Source organism: Periplaneta americana, chromosome 3 (assembly GCF_040183065.1).
Source record: "Periplaneta americana isolate PAMFEO1 chromosome 3, P.americana_PAMFEO1_priV1, whole genome shotgun sequence".
Classification (NCBI taxonomy): Eukaryota; Metazoa; Arthropoda; class Insecta; order Blattodea; family Blattidae; genus Periplaneta; species Periplaneta americana.
The window spans coordinates 45,619,729-45,639,826 of NC_091119.1; the positions used below are offsets into that span (position 1 = coordinate 45,619,729).

The following is a 20,098-nucleotide window of genomic DNA, read 5'->3' on the forward strand; positions in this document are numbered from 1 at the left end:
CCTTTAGGGAGGCCGAGACGTAGATGGGAGGATAATATTAAAATGGATCTGAGGGAGGTGGGGTATGATGATAGAGACTGGATTAATCTTGCACAAGATAGGGACCGCTGGCGGGCTTATGTGAGGGCGGCAATGAACCTTCGGGTTCCTTAAAAGCCATTTGTAAGTAAGTAATATAATATAATATAGGTATATGGTTTTACTTCTCGTAAGAGTTTTGTTTTTCCATTTTGAGTGGTATCAAATCATTACATATTTTAATTGTTGTTGGGGTCAACGTCTCAACTCTCATTATAAAGGAACTCTAGAGTCTAGACATTACAGTTAATGACGGATTTATTATTTTATGGATTCAATTTATTTTATTTGAGTACATAATGTACCTAGATGTATTAATTATATGTGTTATATTTCCGTTGTGTCTACTGCTAGCTGGTGTGATGTCAGCGCCAACTCTAGGGAGAAAGCAGAATCTCACGCTTTAGCTGGCTTGAAGGTCATTGAAATCAGCCCGGCTACATCAAAGGTACCGACGCGAAGTGTCCATTCTTTATAATCCCTATTCGCTGGCCTGGCCTGCTAAAGAGCAACAGGCAGGCGTGCAGCAGGTTGCGAGTGCGTACTTTTCTTGTAGTCTAATTTGAAGTACAGCTCATTAACATGTCACAACGCCGCCTGCTGCAAGGATCGTCAATAGCTTCGCGTGTGCGGGCGGACGGCACCACGCATTGATCGGGGGCCGCCGCCCCGCGCCCTGCAGACACTCAGTTCCAACCCCGAAAGTGAGAGAATCTATAACTAGCCCACGCGTCTACTATTGCCGCACACTTCAATCCCGTGCACAACTGCAGATATTCACGATACGACGATAAATCTAACTTGACAGCTATTATTCTACTTTATTATAACAATACTAGAAAAGTACAGGGAACAAATGTGCATCCATTTTTTAAAACTAGTATTACAGTATATTCTAATGCACACTGCTCCGTCGATATAGGAGAAAGCCAATATCTATCTATTTAGATATAAACGCGGAACAAGTCTCCTGCAATCGACAAGCATAGGCGAAGTTAAGGGGGTCGTGGGGTGGGGGGAGACTGCCCTCTCAAACTTGTCTCAGCTCTTCTTTTTTCTATTTACGTTAGAAAATATTGAATTCAAAAGATCTTTCTTGTTTATGATTAAGTTTCTGTGCTTAAATTGATGAATTAATGTCTTCAGATCATGTGTCTGGACTATAATATTTATTTTAAATTTCTGAATGTATAAGAATTTCTATGACGGCCTCCAGATATGGAGGGTAGCTGTCAATATATTGAATAAGAAGTCGCGGGGTGGTCCTCCAGCTTGGGGGTTGGGCGAAGGGCTAACAACCCATCACCGTAAAAAAAAACAGCTTGTTACGAATCTTCAAATAAGCCTCGGAATGGGACTGATTCTCTGGCACGACCACAGCAAGGGAATAAGGTTGTTCTCTATGGTTGTGAAACTTGGACTCTCACTTTGAGAGAGGAACATAGGTTAAGGGTGTTTGAGAATAAGGTGCTTAGGAAAATATTTGGGGCTAAGAGGGATGAAGTTACAGGAGAATGGAGAAAGTTACACAACACAGAACTGCACGCATTGTATTCTTCACCTGACATAATTAGGAACATTAAATCCAGACGTTTGAGATGGGCAGGACATGTAGCACGTATGGACGAATCGAGAAATGCATATAGAGTGTTAGTTGGGAGGCCGGAGGGAAAAAGACCTTTAGGGAGGCCGAGACGTAGATGGGAAGATAATATTAAAAAGCATTGGAGGGAGGTGGGATATGATGATAGAGACTGGATTAATCTTGCTCAGGATAGGGACCAATGGCGGGCTTATGTGAGGGCGGCAATGAACCTCCGAATTCCTTAAAAGCCAGTAAGTAAGTATAAGAATTTCTATACCTCAATTGAGGAATGGAAGCATTGTAATGTTACTTTTGTAACACCCTACACTCATGTGTTAGAAGGCTGCAGGTGTTCAGGCCGCCACTTGGAGAAATATGAATAACATACTGCACAACAATGCAGAAAAAAGAAAAGTGATCCCGGTATAATGTGTAAAGACGAGATTAAATAAAATAAGATTTATATTTCATATGTTATTTTCAGAAAGGTAAGCTTGATATAAAAAAGTTTCTGTTAGCACTGTTACGTAGTTTTATTGATATATGCATGTGTTCCTCTACGAGAGACAAAAGGAGAGAGATTGTTTTAAGTTGTGCCCTATTATAATTTGTAGTAGACCTACAGTTCAAGCCTTATACAACTCGATACGAAACATCACGGATGGTAAGAAACATGGCCCCCGAAAATACTTTTATTAAATAATCATATTCCGATATACTGTACTACAGTTAAGCTATAACGGGGGGGGGGAAGGTATATGATGTCTCCCATAACCCCGTTATATGGGAATTCTATGGTTTTGCTCTCCCCTCCCAAGGAAACTGCTCTCTCTCCGCCTATGTCGACAAGCATCGTGGTTCGGTACAGCATGAAAATCCAGGAATATTATGGACAGTAAAAAATCGATTTTACGGGAATGAAATGTTAATTAATTTTAAAAAATGAATCTGATACAACGTTAATATAACTTAATTTTATTTCCTAGAATATATCTACATATACTTACTTATGGCTTTTAGGGAACCCGAAGGTTCAATGCCATCCTCACAAGCTCGCCAGCATCTGTTCCTATCCTAAGCAAGATTAATCCAGCCCCTACCATCATATTCCACCTTCCTCAAATTCATTTTAATATTACCCTCTCATATACGTCTCGGTCTCCCCAAAGGTCTTTTTCCCTCCAGCCTCCCAACTAATTCTCTAAATGTGTTTCTGGATTCACCCATACGTGCTACATGCCCTGACCAATTCAAACGTCTGGATTTAATGTTCCTAATTATGTCAGGCGAATAATATGCGTGAAATTCTGTGTTGTGTAACTTTCTCTATTCCCCTGTAACTTCATCCCTCTTAGCCCCAAATATTTTCCTAAGCACCTTATTCTCAAACACTTTTAACCTCTGTTCCTCTCTCAAAAGTGAGAGTCCAAGTCCTATTTTGGGGTTTCATAACAAGTTGTTTTTTTACGGTGATGGGTTGTTAGCCCTTCACCCAACCCCCACGCTGGAGGACCACCTGTTATCGGCTGTCCACGACTGCTTATTCAATATATTTGCAGCTACCCTCCTTATCTGGAGGCCGTCTCGTCTATCCACAACATGAGGGTGCGTCATGCCGTAGTATTTTAATTTAATTATAGTATATATATATATATATATATATATATATATATATATATATATATGGCGTCCCGCGCTGTGGAATCGTGGTCTAAAGCCTTAGTTTTTCTGACCGACGCATGCGACGTGCGAGGTGCGAGGCCCGCCTCGCACAAATCCGGACTACACGAGAGATAGTGAATGGCTTCTATAACTGCGAGATGCGAGGTCTGCGCACCTTGCAACTATAGAAACCACTTACTATCTCTCGTGTAGTTCGGATTTGTGCGAGGCGGGCCTCGCACCTAGCACGTCGCATGCGTCGGTTCAGGAAAACCAAAGCTTAAGACATCCTGCCTAAGACTCGCGTTACGGAATGCGAGCTGGTTCGAGTCCTCATGGGGAAGAAATTTTCTCATGAAATTTCAGCCAGTGTATGGGACCTTTGCCCACCCAGCATCATGATTCACTTGGGGAGTTACGATAGGTAGCGAAATCCAGTTACGAAAGCCAGCTATAACGGCTGGGGGGGATCATCGTGCTAACCACATGATATCTCCATTTTGGTTGAATGATCGTCTACTTCTGCTTAAGCATGCGGACTTGAGGTCAGCAACCGGCTGGTCGGTCATGGTCCTTCATGGGCTGTCGTGCCTCGGATTATTATTATTATTATTATTATTATTATTATTATCATTATTATTATTATTATTATTATTATTATTATTATTATTTCCCGAAGGATCTTAATATTAATATTTCATATAAATGCTAATTAAATTTTATTTATTAACATTTAATTGACCTCTGTTAGAAGTTTTAGACCAATCAGATAATAACTTTTGTGCAAAGAGCATTTTTTATTCAATAAACTGCTCAAAATTTTAAAGTCGATAAAATAGCATTAAAAACATCTCTCTCAACTTACTCACGCACTGTATATTTGGCCACAATGATTATATGGCTGTATCATTTAAAACAGTCTCTAATATAATTACGATCATAAAAACAAAAAAAAAAAATATTTTCTTAATTTTGCAGCATTATTTCACCATAGTGTTGCCATAAGCAACCATGTAACTTGTACTGACTGTCATTGTGTAAAACTACAGTGTTTTGAAAATATTAGTGCAACAGAAAGAAATCAGATTATTTCCAAGTTTTACAAATTTCAACCCTACAATGATCAATCTAGCTATATTTGAGGTTTAACCCCTAGGAGCCGTACGTCCATTATAGTGGCCAGCTAGTATTATGGTCATGACGTGATACAGGGACATTATTTTATTTTACTAACATTTCTAATATTAACCTGGCTATACCTTTGGATTAGCGGTTGTGAACCGGAAACACCGTTTGCTACCCCCTTCCAAGACTGGAGTTCGGTGATTCTGGCGTAAAATACAAACAAATTACTTTACTATGTATAGGAGGGAAGAAAAGTAGTTCATGCATTTACGTAAAGTAGGAAATATCGCGGTTTTGAGTTTGATAATTTTCATTAGGTTTTTCTTTAATCAAAATGCAGTATTGTATGAAAAATAAGTGTTTTTACTCACGAACTGAGCTATCCATTCGGATGCATTCATTATGCAGTGTACATTACACTGTCTACAGCACATTAGCATACAATATAGAGAATGAAGTTAAATTGAAAAATAATCATAATATGGATATTTAAACACATTTTTTAAAATGGTGGCCGTTCATTTAGATACAGGCTTCAGTTCTTTTGTGTATATTATCGCACTATAGACTATTGCATCTAACTCCAATTACCATTGACGAAATGGTACTAGTAACTCGTGTTGAAATAATTCTGTACCTACTCTATAAAAGAGTACCTTACGTACTGTAAATTCAATCTTCACTTCTGCCCGATCCGAAAAGATAAAATTATTCAGACATGCTATCTACTGTCCGTCCAAGTGGTTTTGTCGCAGGAACATGGAAAGGAGGGAAATCATGTGACAGTTAATTAATTAACGAGGCTCTTTTATTTAAGTTATTTTAAACAGTTGTATAACATTACGTAGACGTCCAATTCCTAACAGAAATTAATGTTTTCAGAAAAGAGCTAAGAAAGTCCAGCCACTAGCCTTTTACAGAGGGGCGAGCAGAAGCGGGTGGGGGAAACCAGGATACTACGTAGGCAAACGGACGTCAGTACCTGTGCGAAAATATGATTCAATATTGAAAGCTCTTTCGTCACTGGAAAACGCGAACATATTTCTGGAACGTACTATATTCACTAACCCAGTACGGTTTGTGTTTACTATGACCGTTAGGCGACTTTGACTGTATACGCTTGGTTCTGTGTGGAGAACAGTTGGAAGTTTACTAGTAGAGGGGGTGGAAGTGAAGTACATTCAAAAACTCAGGTACAATAAAAATTGAAGTAAAAATAAAATGATGTCCCTGTATAATATGTTATAAATTGTATGTTATATATAAAATACGTTGATATTCTTTAATTATATATAACATTAAGGACAGTGCACTTGATTAAAATAATAAAAACTGCAGTCAACTGAAACCCCGTCAGCTTCCACGTGTACATTGCACCGACTGTTTTATATGGGCCCTCCCCATCCTTTACCACAGGCTCAATTGACTGCAGTGGCCGGGACGCAAACCTGCGATCTTAGGCACGATATGCTGGCCGGACATATCTAGTGCGCCTTGAACCGCTCGGCTAACGATCCCAACACGAATTTACCCGATTATGCAGATGTACGAATCCCTGGTTAAGCATTGGACATTTGCATGCAATAGTGGTATAAGTCTTCCGGCTTCAATGGGTTAATAACATGCCAACCTGTGAAACATCATCGATCCCGACAAAATGAAGATGAAGCTGCTCAGCATTCCAAGTACAAAGTCAGAATTTTAAGAGAAAATGATTTTCTGTTTGCTACAAAGCATATTTATCATTACATGGCATAACTGTAAGTAGTAACAATGAGCTGCTGTCAGGAAGTCAAAAGGAACATGGCAATGAAAAAGGAGCACCTTCTCTTGCCAAAGAACTAAGGAAGAGACTAGTGAAGCAAGATTAATTCAGTCCTCACCTCCTCAAATCTATTTTAATATTATCCTTCCATCTACGTCTTGGCCTCTCCAAAGGTCTTTCCCCTTAGGGCTTCCAACTAACACTCTATATGCATTCCTAGATTCACAATGTTTACGTCATATCCGATAAAATAAACAATGTTATCAAGACCGCTATACACAAGAGGAGTACGCATATACATATACGTAGGCCTATACATAAACTACATGAAAATATTATTATCCACATGGAAGAGAAACATACAGTTATATAATACATATGTAACTATAGAAAGCTAATACCTACGAGCTTGGACTTACTCATACAGAGTGTTAAGAAAAAGTGTGGAATATTATATACTCATAACTTCTTAAATTTTAATTTTACAAAAAAGAGTTTTATACAAAAGCTGTTTGAGATAAACCATACAATATGATACCAGTGTTCGAAAAAAGTTGGTTATTCAGACATATAGGATGTGGCGGTAAACTTTATTTTTTTAAATGGCACCCTATATTAAAAATTACATATCCCGAATCTTCATTACATTTTACGTATGAATGTGTAGAAATTTTATCCATTCACCCATTTTATGTCTTTTAACTACTTGTTAAACTTGTTTCGTGGACTTCAACTCCAGACAAATAAGTATGTAAAATCACGTTGAGTAGGCCATAAAACTAAACAAAATACTGTTACTTATAAAACTTTACAAAAATTGCTCAAAATAACAACCATTCATAGCCAAACAATGTACCAGTTTATCACAAAAACAGTTCATCGCCTTTCTCACACTTACATGACTGATCTGTTCCATCTCATAACACAATGGACAGTTTTCTTTACAGATTGGAACATTGTTTGGCTGTGAATGGTTCTCATTTTGAGCATCTGTGGTGAATTTTGGTTAGCAATAGTATTTTGTTTAGTTTTATGGCCTACTCAACATGATTTTACATACTCATTTGTCTCAAGTATGGAGTTAACGAAGCAAGTTTAATAAATAGTTAAAAGACATGAAACGGGTGAATGAGTAAAATTTCTACACATTCATCTGTAAAATTTAATGGAGATTCGGAATATGTAAATTTTAATATAGTATTTATTTATTTATTTATTTATTTATTTATTTATTTATTTAGTTCGTTCGTTCGTTCATTCATTTATTTATTTATTTATTTACTTATTTATTTAACCTGGTAGAGATAAAGACGTTGCCATTTAAAAAATAACGTTTTCTGCCACACTCTGTATGTCTGAATAACTGATTTTTCTTCGAACACTGATACCATATTGTATGGTTTATCTCCAACAGCTTTCGCATAAAATTATTTTTTTGTAAAATTAAAATTTCAGAAGTTATGAGTGATATTCCATACTTTTTTAACACCCTGTATAATATAGATGGATATAACAACATTTACGAGATATTTTCATGTTTTTATTTACAGCACACCACTTAATTATTAATTGTCTGTAGCTCAAAAACTGTTCTTCACTTGTTCTCTTAATAATGCATTCTTTAATGCATTATTATTATTATTATTATTATTATTATTATTATTATTATTATTATTATTATTGTAGAAACGATTTTTTCATAGCGTATTTAATTCCGTTCATTAGACACACTTAAATATTAAGAAAATTATATTTATTTATTTCATCTAATTCCTGTAGTCTATAGATGTTACATGCAGTCATATGAATTTCCTCAAATCTTCTGTCACTTTTCTTTTACGTAAATATACATGTATGCGTAAAGGTGATTCGATAAAAACTGCGTAAGCGCCAACTTCAACTATAAATTTCTCAATGATGGTAACGGTGAGGGTAATGTCACCAAATCACAATCACAAAATAAAGATCTTCAGTAACATGTAGTTTTTCTTGGGAAAGATAAATGCGATAGATTCCCATTGCTTTCCGTGCACTACTCTCTCTTTCGCATCTTAAAAGATCTCAGGGGGATCAAGAGTGTTGCTTCCAATAGCCTACCAAAGAAAAATAATACCAAGAACTGTAATGAGTTCAGGACTATCAACCCGATATCGCACTCGGCAAAGATTCTCCTGCGAATACTGAATCGACGTATTCTAACAAGATGGAAGGAGAGTTTGAAGAAGAGCAATTTGACTTCAGAAAAGGAAAAAATATGCGAGATGTAATTGAACTGCTGCAAACAATCAGCTATAGATACCTAGAGAAAAATAAGAGTGGATTGGAATAAACTTTCCTGTACAATATCTAACAATTTAAGACTTCTCAGACAGAGTTTCTATCTAATAATCTTGGAAGAGTATTTTGTAAATTTAAGAGCGATTCAGAATAAGTGCGACATATATTTATTGTAATATAGATGACGTAAATATTAATAAATCGATAAAGGAAATGAATGATCGACAAATCGTTGAATAATTTCAAGGGAAAAATTGTTCCGTGACCGGGTATCGATCCCGAGACCTTTCGCTTAGCGCTCGAACGCTCTACCAACTGAGCTACCCAGCAACTACACCCGCCACCGTTTCAACTTTGCCCTTTAAGCGAAATGTCCAGGGATCGACACCCGGTCCTGGAACAATTTTTCCCTTGAAATTATTCAATTCTGCTTCACAGGGAGTTATGCTAAGCGAAAGGTCCCGGGATCGATACCCGGCCCGGAAAAATTTTTGCCTTGAAATTATTCAATTCTGTTCACAGGGAGCTATATCTGAAAGCTTGATTTGCGACAAATCATTATTTTCTATCAAAAAATGCACTAAAACTTAGATAACTCCTGGAAGGAAGCAACTTCTGATTCGCATTGCCCTTAGGCCATAATACACTACACCGAGAACTATGAACTATGTAATATGTATGGAGAAGTTAGCAATGCTTATGTCTTCATACTACAGCGAGAAATATACTGTATATGTATCCAATCCCTACCTACTTTAATTTACGTGATTCGGGTTCCGCATATTGCGGATAGATGGCAGGACTGACCCATTTTTCTAGTTGCACACCACTTCGGCGTACCACTGTACATGATGTGTATCTGTGGAGAGTTATGTCGTGTACTAGGGTGAGTGTATGTGTAAGTGTAATGTCTGAAATGAGTGATGATGATGAAGATGAGAAAGGGAGAAGGGAAACCCGGTGCCGGCACATAGCCTACTTCTGTCGAATAGCACCAAAGGGTCCGTTAGGCTTAACGTTCCCGTCCGACGGACGAATCACTATCAACGGTAACATATGCCTTCTTTTCATATGCACTGCGGAGAGATTTGGGATTTAACCCCAAGCATATTGATGCACAATCTAGTGATTAGAAGTTGCGCACCGCCAATACTCCTAGTCCCGAGGTAGACATTTTACATGAAAATTTCTGACCTCGCTGGGAATCGAACCCGGGCCGGTTAGTCTGGAGGCAGACACGCTACCACAGAGCTAACTCGACGGACCGCGAGAAATATGTTGCTATACATATAATACTATACAAGGTCTTTGGGTTTGATATGCGCTGATAGAAATAAAGTTACATAGATTTGAACATCTGACTTTCTATTAATTGTTCAATTTCATTCACGTAATATAAATTTTAGTAACGAAAATTTATGGAGACTAACAGAAGAAGAACCAATAGAGATTCAAATTAAAAGACGGAAATGGCGGTGGATAGGACATACTCTGAGAAAACCTAATGAGGCTATAGACAGACAAGCATTGGAATGGAATCCCCAAGGAGCTAGGAAGGTGGGGCGACCAAGAGGGACATGGAGGAGAACGGTTAATGAAGAGGTGGGAAAGTCTGGAGAGAAGTGAAGGCTACGGCAGCAAATCGTGTCCGTTGGACGGTTCTCACTGAGGCCCTATGCTCCACATAAGGAGTGAAAGGATATACTACTACTACTACTACTACTACTACTACTACTACTACTGCTACTACTACTACTACTACTACTACTACTACTACTACTACTACTACTACTACTACTACTACTACTACTACTACTATAAATTTTATAGGCTAATATTAGGTTAGGCTACCTATGGGAGCGGGAAATACATTTGGTGGGGTAACTATGTTTTCAAAAAATCCTAGCCGACCAATGTTACCTATGCCTTATTTCCAGCGTTACTCCGAGTTTGACAAACGCATTACATATTTCTCGCTGTAGTGTGTTACGGCCTTAATGTCAGCTGAGCGTAGTGTAGACGTACTGGTTGTATTTTATTGTGATTTAATGTAACAGTGCGTGTCTAGGGACATCGGATTTGTAAGCAGATTTTAACTTTATGGCCCATGTTTTATACCCTTGTGACAGCAGGAAGGTAATCAGATTAGCTGTTCGAAGTGACGACCACCGACAGCGTTGTAAACATAACAGCGGCGCATCACGGCCTCCTCACGTTTATAAAAGACGCATTCTTTTGCGAGATACTGAAGCCAAGTGTCAATATAGGCTATTTGTGTAGGTGTAAGCCATGTTCTGGTCAAATATTTCTGTTTCCATAAATCATCCTGAATAATAATTGAGAAAAAAAAGCAACGCGAAGCAACAACGTCGTGTTCTGCATATGAGGCGTTCCGTAAGAGAAGAGCGAGCCCGCCAAGGATCGAATTTTGTGTCTTTTACTCCTCCGAATATTTAACACACATATCTACTACTTAAGCCTGGCAGACGTTGGCGGGCTCTCCCTTACTACATCAAAATTATCATTGTTTGTAAGGTTGGAGAAACTGCATAGTCTGTGACAGGTTCATAATATTCATATTACTCCGTACGAGAAGGGCGAATACGTCACTCTGCCTGAAGGCGCGCGGCATTCACTATCTCAGTGTTGTTGTAACCACACAGCCGAGTACAACCGTAGTGAGGAATTACGTGTATTTATGGACATTGTAATAGCTTAGTATGAGTAATAGTGATAGTGATAATCAACCAGACATATCTGGTTATTGTAGGAAATGTCAGAGGCATGTCGAAAAATGGATAAACGTACAAGCAAAGATTAAAAGGAACAAAATGTGAACCGTACTTTAGTACTAAAACATCTCGACATGTGCAAGCTCGCGGTACAGGCCTGCCATGTACTTGTGGGTGCTTCAACGCATTAGGTATGGAGAAAAAACAACCTGTATTTCGTAATTTCTGGGAGTTGGATGATTATGATCTCCAGAATGCCTATACTTCTAAGCTCGTATCCAGTGTTGATGTGAACAGATGTCGCATTAAGAACAGGCCGACCTCTCTCAGCTGGTTTTGCCAAAGAGGTAAGTTATGTCACGCCAATAAAGCTCACTTCTGATAAAGTAAAGGATCTGAAAGCTCTCCTCATCTATGTACCACAGAACGTTTCTGGATGACGTGATCAGTAAACAAAACGTGCAACAAGCAGTGACCGACTCAGAGGAACATCTTCATGAAGATGATGTAATGGATTATTAGCACCTCTGTTCCCAGAACAACTGAGACCACTTGTAATAGCAAGAGTAATAACATGACAGGCATCTACTTAGTTTTGTTTATTAATAATTTCAGACACTTTGTAAATGTTACATCACAGTGAGATTAAGTGTTTTATTTATTATTATTATTATTATTATTATTATTATTATTATTATTATTATTATTATTATTATTATTATTATTATTATATTGTTATTACTGTCTGCCAATATTGAGTTCATTCTACGTCCATTGCTTTTTCTAATACACTGTTTCCAAATTATTCCCATAATATTGTTGAATTCATAATGTCATCTATGATCACTAATAAGTTGGAATATTAAATTGGACATATAATTACAATTTTCAATAAAGGTAATCTTTTTTCAGGGTACAAAATAATTATCATTATTTACAGACGTGTCCTTGGCGGCTTCGCCCTTATCTTGTTTACAGGTAAAATACTTTGAACATCGATTATCTCTACAGGTACATTTGACGGGTTCGCCCTTCTCTTACGGAACGCCTCATATAATTACTAAAGATAGGAATTTACTCACAAAGACTACAAGGTTAGATATGCATAGAGGGTTCGTTGTTGAAAGAGAGAGTGATCGTAGCTAGCAATGCAGGTGCATGGGTACCTGTTAGGGAACTCTGCCGTGGTATAAGCAGGGTGAGATTGTAGCTTTATGTGGTTAACCAACTAACGAATCTCAGTGCAATGTAAAGAAACCAATTGCAGGAACACAACGCTGAACCTTACGCACGAGAGACGTATCCCCATTCAATTGCTGCGATACACAATACATTTCACTTGTAACCTGACAATACCTCAGGCTTCACGTCATTTATGACGTAACGATAGTCTAAGCACAACTAACCTAATAGCCTCATGTTATGAATAATTATAAAATCTATACTTGTTTATGAACTAAATGGCTAAAAAAATAAGTTGATCTCAAAAATATGTAAAAAGCCCATAAAAGAGAACATCCCATAATATCAGGTTGAGACCACCGGCGTAGCTTAAAATTAAGGAGCTAATCTCTTCATCCGCCGGGCGTGAGTTCAAATCCCTCTTGGCCTGATCACTTGGTTGGGTTTTCGGAGATTTTCCCTAACTATAAGGTGAATGTCTCGTAATCTAAAGCGAATCATAGGTCTCATTTCGTTATCATCAGTTCTACTGAAGCTGGAGAATCTCTCAGTTTATACAGAGTCGTTAAATAATCAATTAAATCTATTAGGTTGAAACCTCACTTGAAAGTTCTCAAGGTCGGATACGGTGAAGGAAAAGTAATACGCCTACAGTGCATATTTATGTACAGATTACTGTGCATATTACTGTGGAATCTCGGCCACCAAATCACTCAACTAAGTGCGCTCCTTGTATAATGGCAGTTGACTTTATAAAATGTCAACATACATGCCCAACTTGGAGTCAAGCCAAAGGAAAAACACTGGAGAAGGGGAGTTCGATCCTATGCTGTGGATTGGACTTTGGCGTAGCTCAATGGTGAGAGCGCTTGGTACGTAGAACCAAGGATCCGGGTTCGATCCCCGACGCCGGAGCGGATTTTTCTCCTCTAATATTAATTGTTACCATAACAGATGTATTCTGTAGGACCAAAAAAATAATAATCTTTACGTAGATTGTTCTAGCAATAGTGCATATTTCTGTACAGATTACTGTGCATATTGTCGGCCACTAAATCACTCAACTGAGTACGCTCCTTGTATAATGGCAGTTAACGTAAAAAAATGTCAACATACATGCCCAACTTGGAGTCAGGCCACAAAGGGGAAAACACTGGAGGAGGGGAGTTCGATACGGTGCTGTGGATTGGACTTCGATGTAGCTCAATGGTGAGAGCGCTGGTACATAGAAGCAACGACCCAGGTTCGATCCCCGACGCCGGAGCGGATTTTCCTCCTCTAATATTAATTGTTACCATAACAGATGTATTCTGTAGGATTACGTAGATTTTTCTTGCAACAGTGCATATCTCTGTACAGATTACTGTGCATATTACTGTGGAATCCCGGCCACTAAATCACTCAACTGAGTGCGCTCCTTGTATAATGGCAGTTGACTTAATGTATGTCAACATACATGCCCAACTTGGAGTCAGGCCACAAAGAGAAAAACACTGGAGGAGGGGAGTTCGATCCAGTGCTGTAGATTGGACTTCGGAGTAGCTCAATAGTGAGAGCGCTTGGTACGTAGAACCAAAGAGCCGGGTTCGATCCCCGGCGCAGGAGTGGATTTTTCTTCTCTAATATTAATCGACGATAAGAAAGTTCAGGAAGAGCTGTGTACAGCACTTATATTCTATTGATGTAAAATATTTAAACTATTATTATGTCTCACAACTTGTGTCTGTATCTGATTGCTTTAAGTTTTTCTGTACTCCTTCTGTACAACTTAGCTTTCGATCTGATGATTTAGGAAGAGTTTCCTTGTCAAATAAACCTAGTAATAAAATAATTTGGGATGATGATGATGATAATGATGATGATGATGATGTCAAGGATATATCCCTGACTCAGGGAGAAATAGGCAAAATTTACCAGCAAGTTCTCTCTTAGTTTAAAATTCGCCTCGATTGACCATCATCTTCACTACGATGCTAACATTGAACGCATGGTAATTAATTTCATCTTCCAGTTATCTCCACCTCAGAAATTAAATTCTTCACATTGCTAGCTGCCAGAGGATATGTCTAATAGAAGAAATCCAATACGCCAGCAACGAATCAACAACATGAATGCATGAGCGACCTATCTGGGATTCATTTGTTTGTGGAATCGTGAGATTTTGTTCACATTTAGTTGCATCTTTAGGAAATTTACCTGAAGAACTCTGTATTAATAAAGTTAAAATAATTAGGGTGAAGAAGACATGATAGTACGACTCATGCTTTAAAGAGCTTGACTATATATTATTTAAATAAAAAATATGCCTATGTATATATGTATTTATTTACACTGCAAGTGGGCAAGCACCCGGTGGCAGAGGTATATACAATATTAACAATACACAATAAAATGATAAGCAATACACAATAAAATCTACAATACACAATACAATTTACAACACATATACAATTTTATACACAATACAATAAGAATACACAATACAATTTAACACAATAATAATAAAACATAAAATAAAATACCTAATTTTACAACACAACCTACCTATGTAGCAGTTGGTACATTTTAAAGTACGCCTATATGTTTAATACGAAGACTAAAATATATCCGCTAGCTTAGTCGACAGGCGCGTTTGCCTGCTGACCGGAGTTGTGCTCAGGAGTGAGTTCGATTTCCTCTTGGGTTGGTTGTCTGGTTGGATTTTTTCCGAGGTTTCCCCCAACCGTAAGGCGAATGTCAGGTAATGTCCGGCGATTCCTCGGCCTCATATCGCTGATTCTCTATAACCAATTCCATCGACTAAAAAGCGCCTAAATGAATGAAAAGGTAAAATGAGGAGCTTGGTATCAAAGATGGACAACTTTACTTTTGCTTTTTTACAGGAGAGGCGAAAAACTAGTTCCTTGGAAACCAATGTCACCGTTATATGTACGTTTTTTTTTTTAAACATTCTCATAGGTCGTAGAAATATTTTTTCAGTCTCAAAATGTGATTAAAATTAATATTCAGGTCAAAATTTAAGTTTAAAAAGTGGAGTTGTCCATCTCTGAAACTAAGTCATGGAGTTGTCTGTTTTTGAAACCAAACGAAGCCATATTTAAAGTGAAATTGTCTACTTTTATATCTAAGTCTCTTCTAACTCGGTTTCAAACAAATTCACGTAAAACAATACTTATTCATCCACAAACCGATTATATAAACAAACAACCATGTTGGATTCGCGATGCGTGATGGGAAAAAGTGGTACGAGTATGGGCTTCTCATTGGCTACTGTAGGAATTGTCTTAATTTGAAACCAAGCCTTAGTGGAGTTGTCTACATTTTGATTCTAAAGCGCACAATTAAGTGCTATTTTCGCCCTGTTCTGTCCGTTTTTGAACCTAAAAAGTTCCAGAATCGCATTCAGCACACAAAATTCTATGAGAAATAATCGATACCTCGTAATCGCAAAAAATGGAGTTATCTAACTTTGATACTATGCTCCTCAGATATTAGAGGAAATCATATTTAAGTACAATAATAAATGTTATTCTACAAAAGCAATCCTCAATAATGAGTCGAAGAAGAACACAGTTAAATTTTCTTATGTGTCCACTTACGCAAAGAAAATAAAGTTAATAATAATAGCTGATATAGAGAAATAAAGTTCGTGGATGGCTAAGTTTTTATAAATTTATGTGTTGATTCTTGTCTTCAGAATGTCACCCAATGACAACAATGCATGGATTTTTATTTTCCTTCCAAAATGGGTTCTTGAAGTAGAAAATATGATATAATCTCATAACTGTTTGCTTAAAAGCTTGAGAAATCTTTTAACATAGTCTATTTGATTAAGATTAATATTAAAAGGCAATAAAATGATTTTATGAGACCACTGCTCCAAAACAACATTGATGATACGTCACAGTATGCTTTATACCAATATCACTTATCCGATTCATATGGAATGAAATGTTTATATTCTTCTTGCTTACCTTCCAACCTGTTGTTCCTCAGCCGTTGTAGATACAGCATCTATTCCTGTTGAAATGATGAACATGAAGAAATGGTATATCGGCAAATAAATCATTTTCATCACCTCTATTCAGGACACATTTTGGATTTCAATAATACAATATATACGCGAATATTACGCGCATATTTTTTTCGGAATTTAGAGAACAAAAACTGGGGTGCGCGCATTATTTGAAACAAGGCTGTACCGCTTCGCCTCAAACACTTCTTTAATTTTCTCTTCTAAAATTAGGGTGCGCGGATCATTCGAGGGCGTGGAGTATTCGAGTATATACGGTACTAAAGTCTAGTACTTCGGCTATTGACTTGAATGTATTCTACAACACTGCTCGCATAATATCCTAACCAAAATTGTTTACAAAATCATAAGAGGTAAATAGATACATGGCTTTGCTTATCTTGTGGTCTCGATACTGCGATTTTCAGCTGATACGAAGAAATCGTTATCTTTTAATAAGGAAAATAACATAAATGAATCTACTCGTAATATCTTCAGTAGTAACAGTACTATTTTATTTAATGAACCTTTCAAATGCAGAGATTATCCAGAGTCGAAATTCAAAATGAGAAAAAAAATTATCTACAATATTTTCCTCAAGACCGCTATCAGAAAGAAAATTATTTTATGTACCGTAAAACTACGACACTGATCTCACAGTTTACTCCTCTCCCGGTGAATGTATCACCCTTTAAAATCCATTGCCCTCGTTCCGGTTTGATTCCTCGATTCTTGGACCCAACGACCACCAACAGATCACCGAGAACTGTCCGAAGACAGGTCTGAACCTCACAAGTGATACCAACATGGCACCACTTAGAAGGCAATTGGTCCCGGAGATAATGGGATAGGGTGTCCAGTTCCTTTCCTTCTCCTCTGCTTGTGTTATATGATCGAATTTCACTGTCGTATACTCTTCATCAGTAGGAAAAATGCATATTTTTACTGTTCAATTGAAAGTCGCGCAAAAACATTTTTTAGATGTTTTGATGACGAATATGCAAAGTTAATTGTGTATATTTTGTTGCATATTCCATGCGTTTCTGTGTATAATGGACTTCGTGCGTATGTTGTAACATATTTTCAGGATTTTATTGCATAAACTCCAAAATTTGTATATTTTGTGGAGAAAAAATAATATTCTGGATTGTTTGGTTGTCGGTACAAAATATTTCTCGGTTGACTGTACTCGATGGCTGCAAATTCCTTAAATATGAATCTGTCTGTCTGTCTATCTATCTATCTATCTATCTATCTATCTATCTATCTATCTATCTATCTATCTATCTATCTATCTATCTATCTATCTATCTATCTATCTATCTATCTATCTATCTATCTATCTATCTATCTATCTATCTATCTATCTATCTATCTATCTATCTATCTATCTATCTATCTATCTATCTATCTATCTATCTATCTATCTATCTATCTATCTATCTATCTATCTATCTATCTATCTATCTATCTATCTATCTATCTATCTATCTATCTATCTATCTATCTATCTATCTATCTATCTATCTATCTATCTATCTATCTATCTATCTATCTATCTATCTATCTATCTATCTATCTATCTATCTATCTATCTATCTATCTATCTATCTATCTATCTATCTATCTATCTATCTATCTATCTATCTATCTATCTATCTATCTATCTATCTATCTATCTATCTATCTATCTATCTATCTATCTATCTATCTATCTATCTATCTATCTATCTATCTATCTATCTATCTATCTATCTATCTATCTATCTATCTATCTATCTATCTATCTATCTATCTATCTATCTATCTATCTATCTATCTATCTATCTATCTATCTATCTATCTATCTATCTATCTATCTATCTATCTATCTATCTATCTATCTATCTATCTATCTATCTATCTATCTATCTATCTATCTATCTATCTATCTATCTATCTATCTATCTATCTATCTATCTATCTATCTATCTATCTATCTATCTATCTATCTATCTATCTATCTATCTATCTATCTATCTATCTATCTATCTATCTATCTATCTATCTATCTATCTATCTATCTATCTATCTATCTATCTATCTATCTATCTATCTATCTATCTATCTATCTATCTATCTATCTATCTATCTATCTATCTATCTATCTATCTATCTATCTATCTATCTATCTATCTATCTATCTATCTATCTATCTATCTATCTATCTAATCTATCTATCTATCTAATCTATCTATCTATCTATCTATCTAATCTATCTATCTATCTATCTATCTATCTATCTATCTATCTATCTATCTATCTATCTATCTATCTATCTATCTATCTATCTATCTATCCATTCATTCAAACATTTTTATTTGCATACTTATTCAGTTAGTAAGTTAATTAGTTTCCCATTTTAATCAGGAAATATAAATTTTCTTAAATTTTGAAATGGAGCCTCTCTCAGAGAATTATTCTTATCTCCTACTAAATAAACTCCATTTCGGTGCAAAATAAAACCCACGCATGTTTCCCTTTTTTAAGGTCCTTAAAATTAGGACTGCTAATAACAAAAACGCAATATTAAATACATATCTAACAGAGTGATTCGATGCTTTCATTTGCAGTTTTGAAGAAGGGAAGTCAGATAAAGAAATTCTGGACAATCTACTGGTGACCACCCGCTATGACAAGAGACTGCGTCCGACTGTCCAAGGTGAGTAAGCAAATGTCTACAACAGCACTCAGATTCGCTACAATAACCGGTCTAAAATACAAAATGTACTAACTGAATCTCAATTCAGTTTTAAATATATTATCATCGTGAAATTATAACCACCTCAGCATTAAATAAAGTCTAATAATAACACTATTACTTTAGAATGTGCATGGAACTGGATCTTGTGAGTTTGTCTGAGCTGTAATGTATTTGCAATGCTGCTACACACAACCTACAAGGTGATTCAATGACTGTGCTACAAACTTTTAGGGATTTTTAGTAGGCTATTTTACGACGCTCTATCAACATCTTAGGTTATTTAGCGTCTGAATGACATGAAGGTGATAATGCCGGTGAAGTGAGTCCGGGGTCCAGCACCGAAAGTTTTTTCATTTTTTTATTTATTTTATTGGGTTATTTTACGACGCTGTATCAACATATAGGTTATTTAGCGTCTGAATGATATGAAGGTGATAATGACGGTGAAATGAGTCCGGGGTCCAGCACCGGAAGTTACCCAGCATTTGTTCGTATTTGGTTGAGAGAAAACCCCGGAAAAAGTCTCAACCAGGTATTCGAACCCGGGCCACCTGGTTTCGCAGCCAGACGCGCTGACCGTTACTCCACAGGTGTGGACGCACTGAATGTTACCCAGCATTTGCTCATATTGGGTTGAGGGAAAACCCCGGAAAAAACCTCAACCAGGTAACTTCTCATAAACATAGGATAAGCTAGTTGGCATCGTAATTAATATTGTGATTCATTAAACCTTGCAACTTGCTTATATGTATTTTATTTATGGAAGAGCAAAAGGAAATGCAAGGAAAGTTGCAAGGTTTAATGAGTCGAAATATAATTTACGATGCCAACTAGCTTATCGTATGTTTATGAGAAATCACCAACGTTTGCAACCAAACTTTAAAAGGATGGCCTTCAGTTCGATTCTAACTGGTTACACTGACTAACATATCTAGGC

The 20,098-nt window shown here is 36.8% G+C and overlaps 1 protein-coding gene across 13 annotated transcripts in view; it reads left to right on the plus strand.

The window, feature by feature from the left end:
* pHCl-1 (pH-sensitive chloride channel 1) overlaps positions 1–20,098 on the plus strand; it is a 481,286-nt gene that overhangs the window by 391,663 nt on the left and 69,525 nt on the right. For all 13 annotated transcript variants that reach the window (XM_069820430.1, XM_069820428.1, XM_069820431.1 and 10 more), the window contains exon 4: positions 19,031–19,119. In XM_069820430.1, the coding sequence (XP_069676531.1) occupies positions 19,031–19,119 (89 nt within the window). The remainder of the gene's footprint in view (positions 1–19,030; positions 19,120–20,098) is intronic.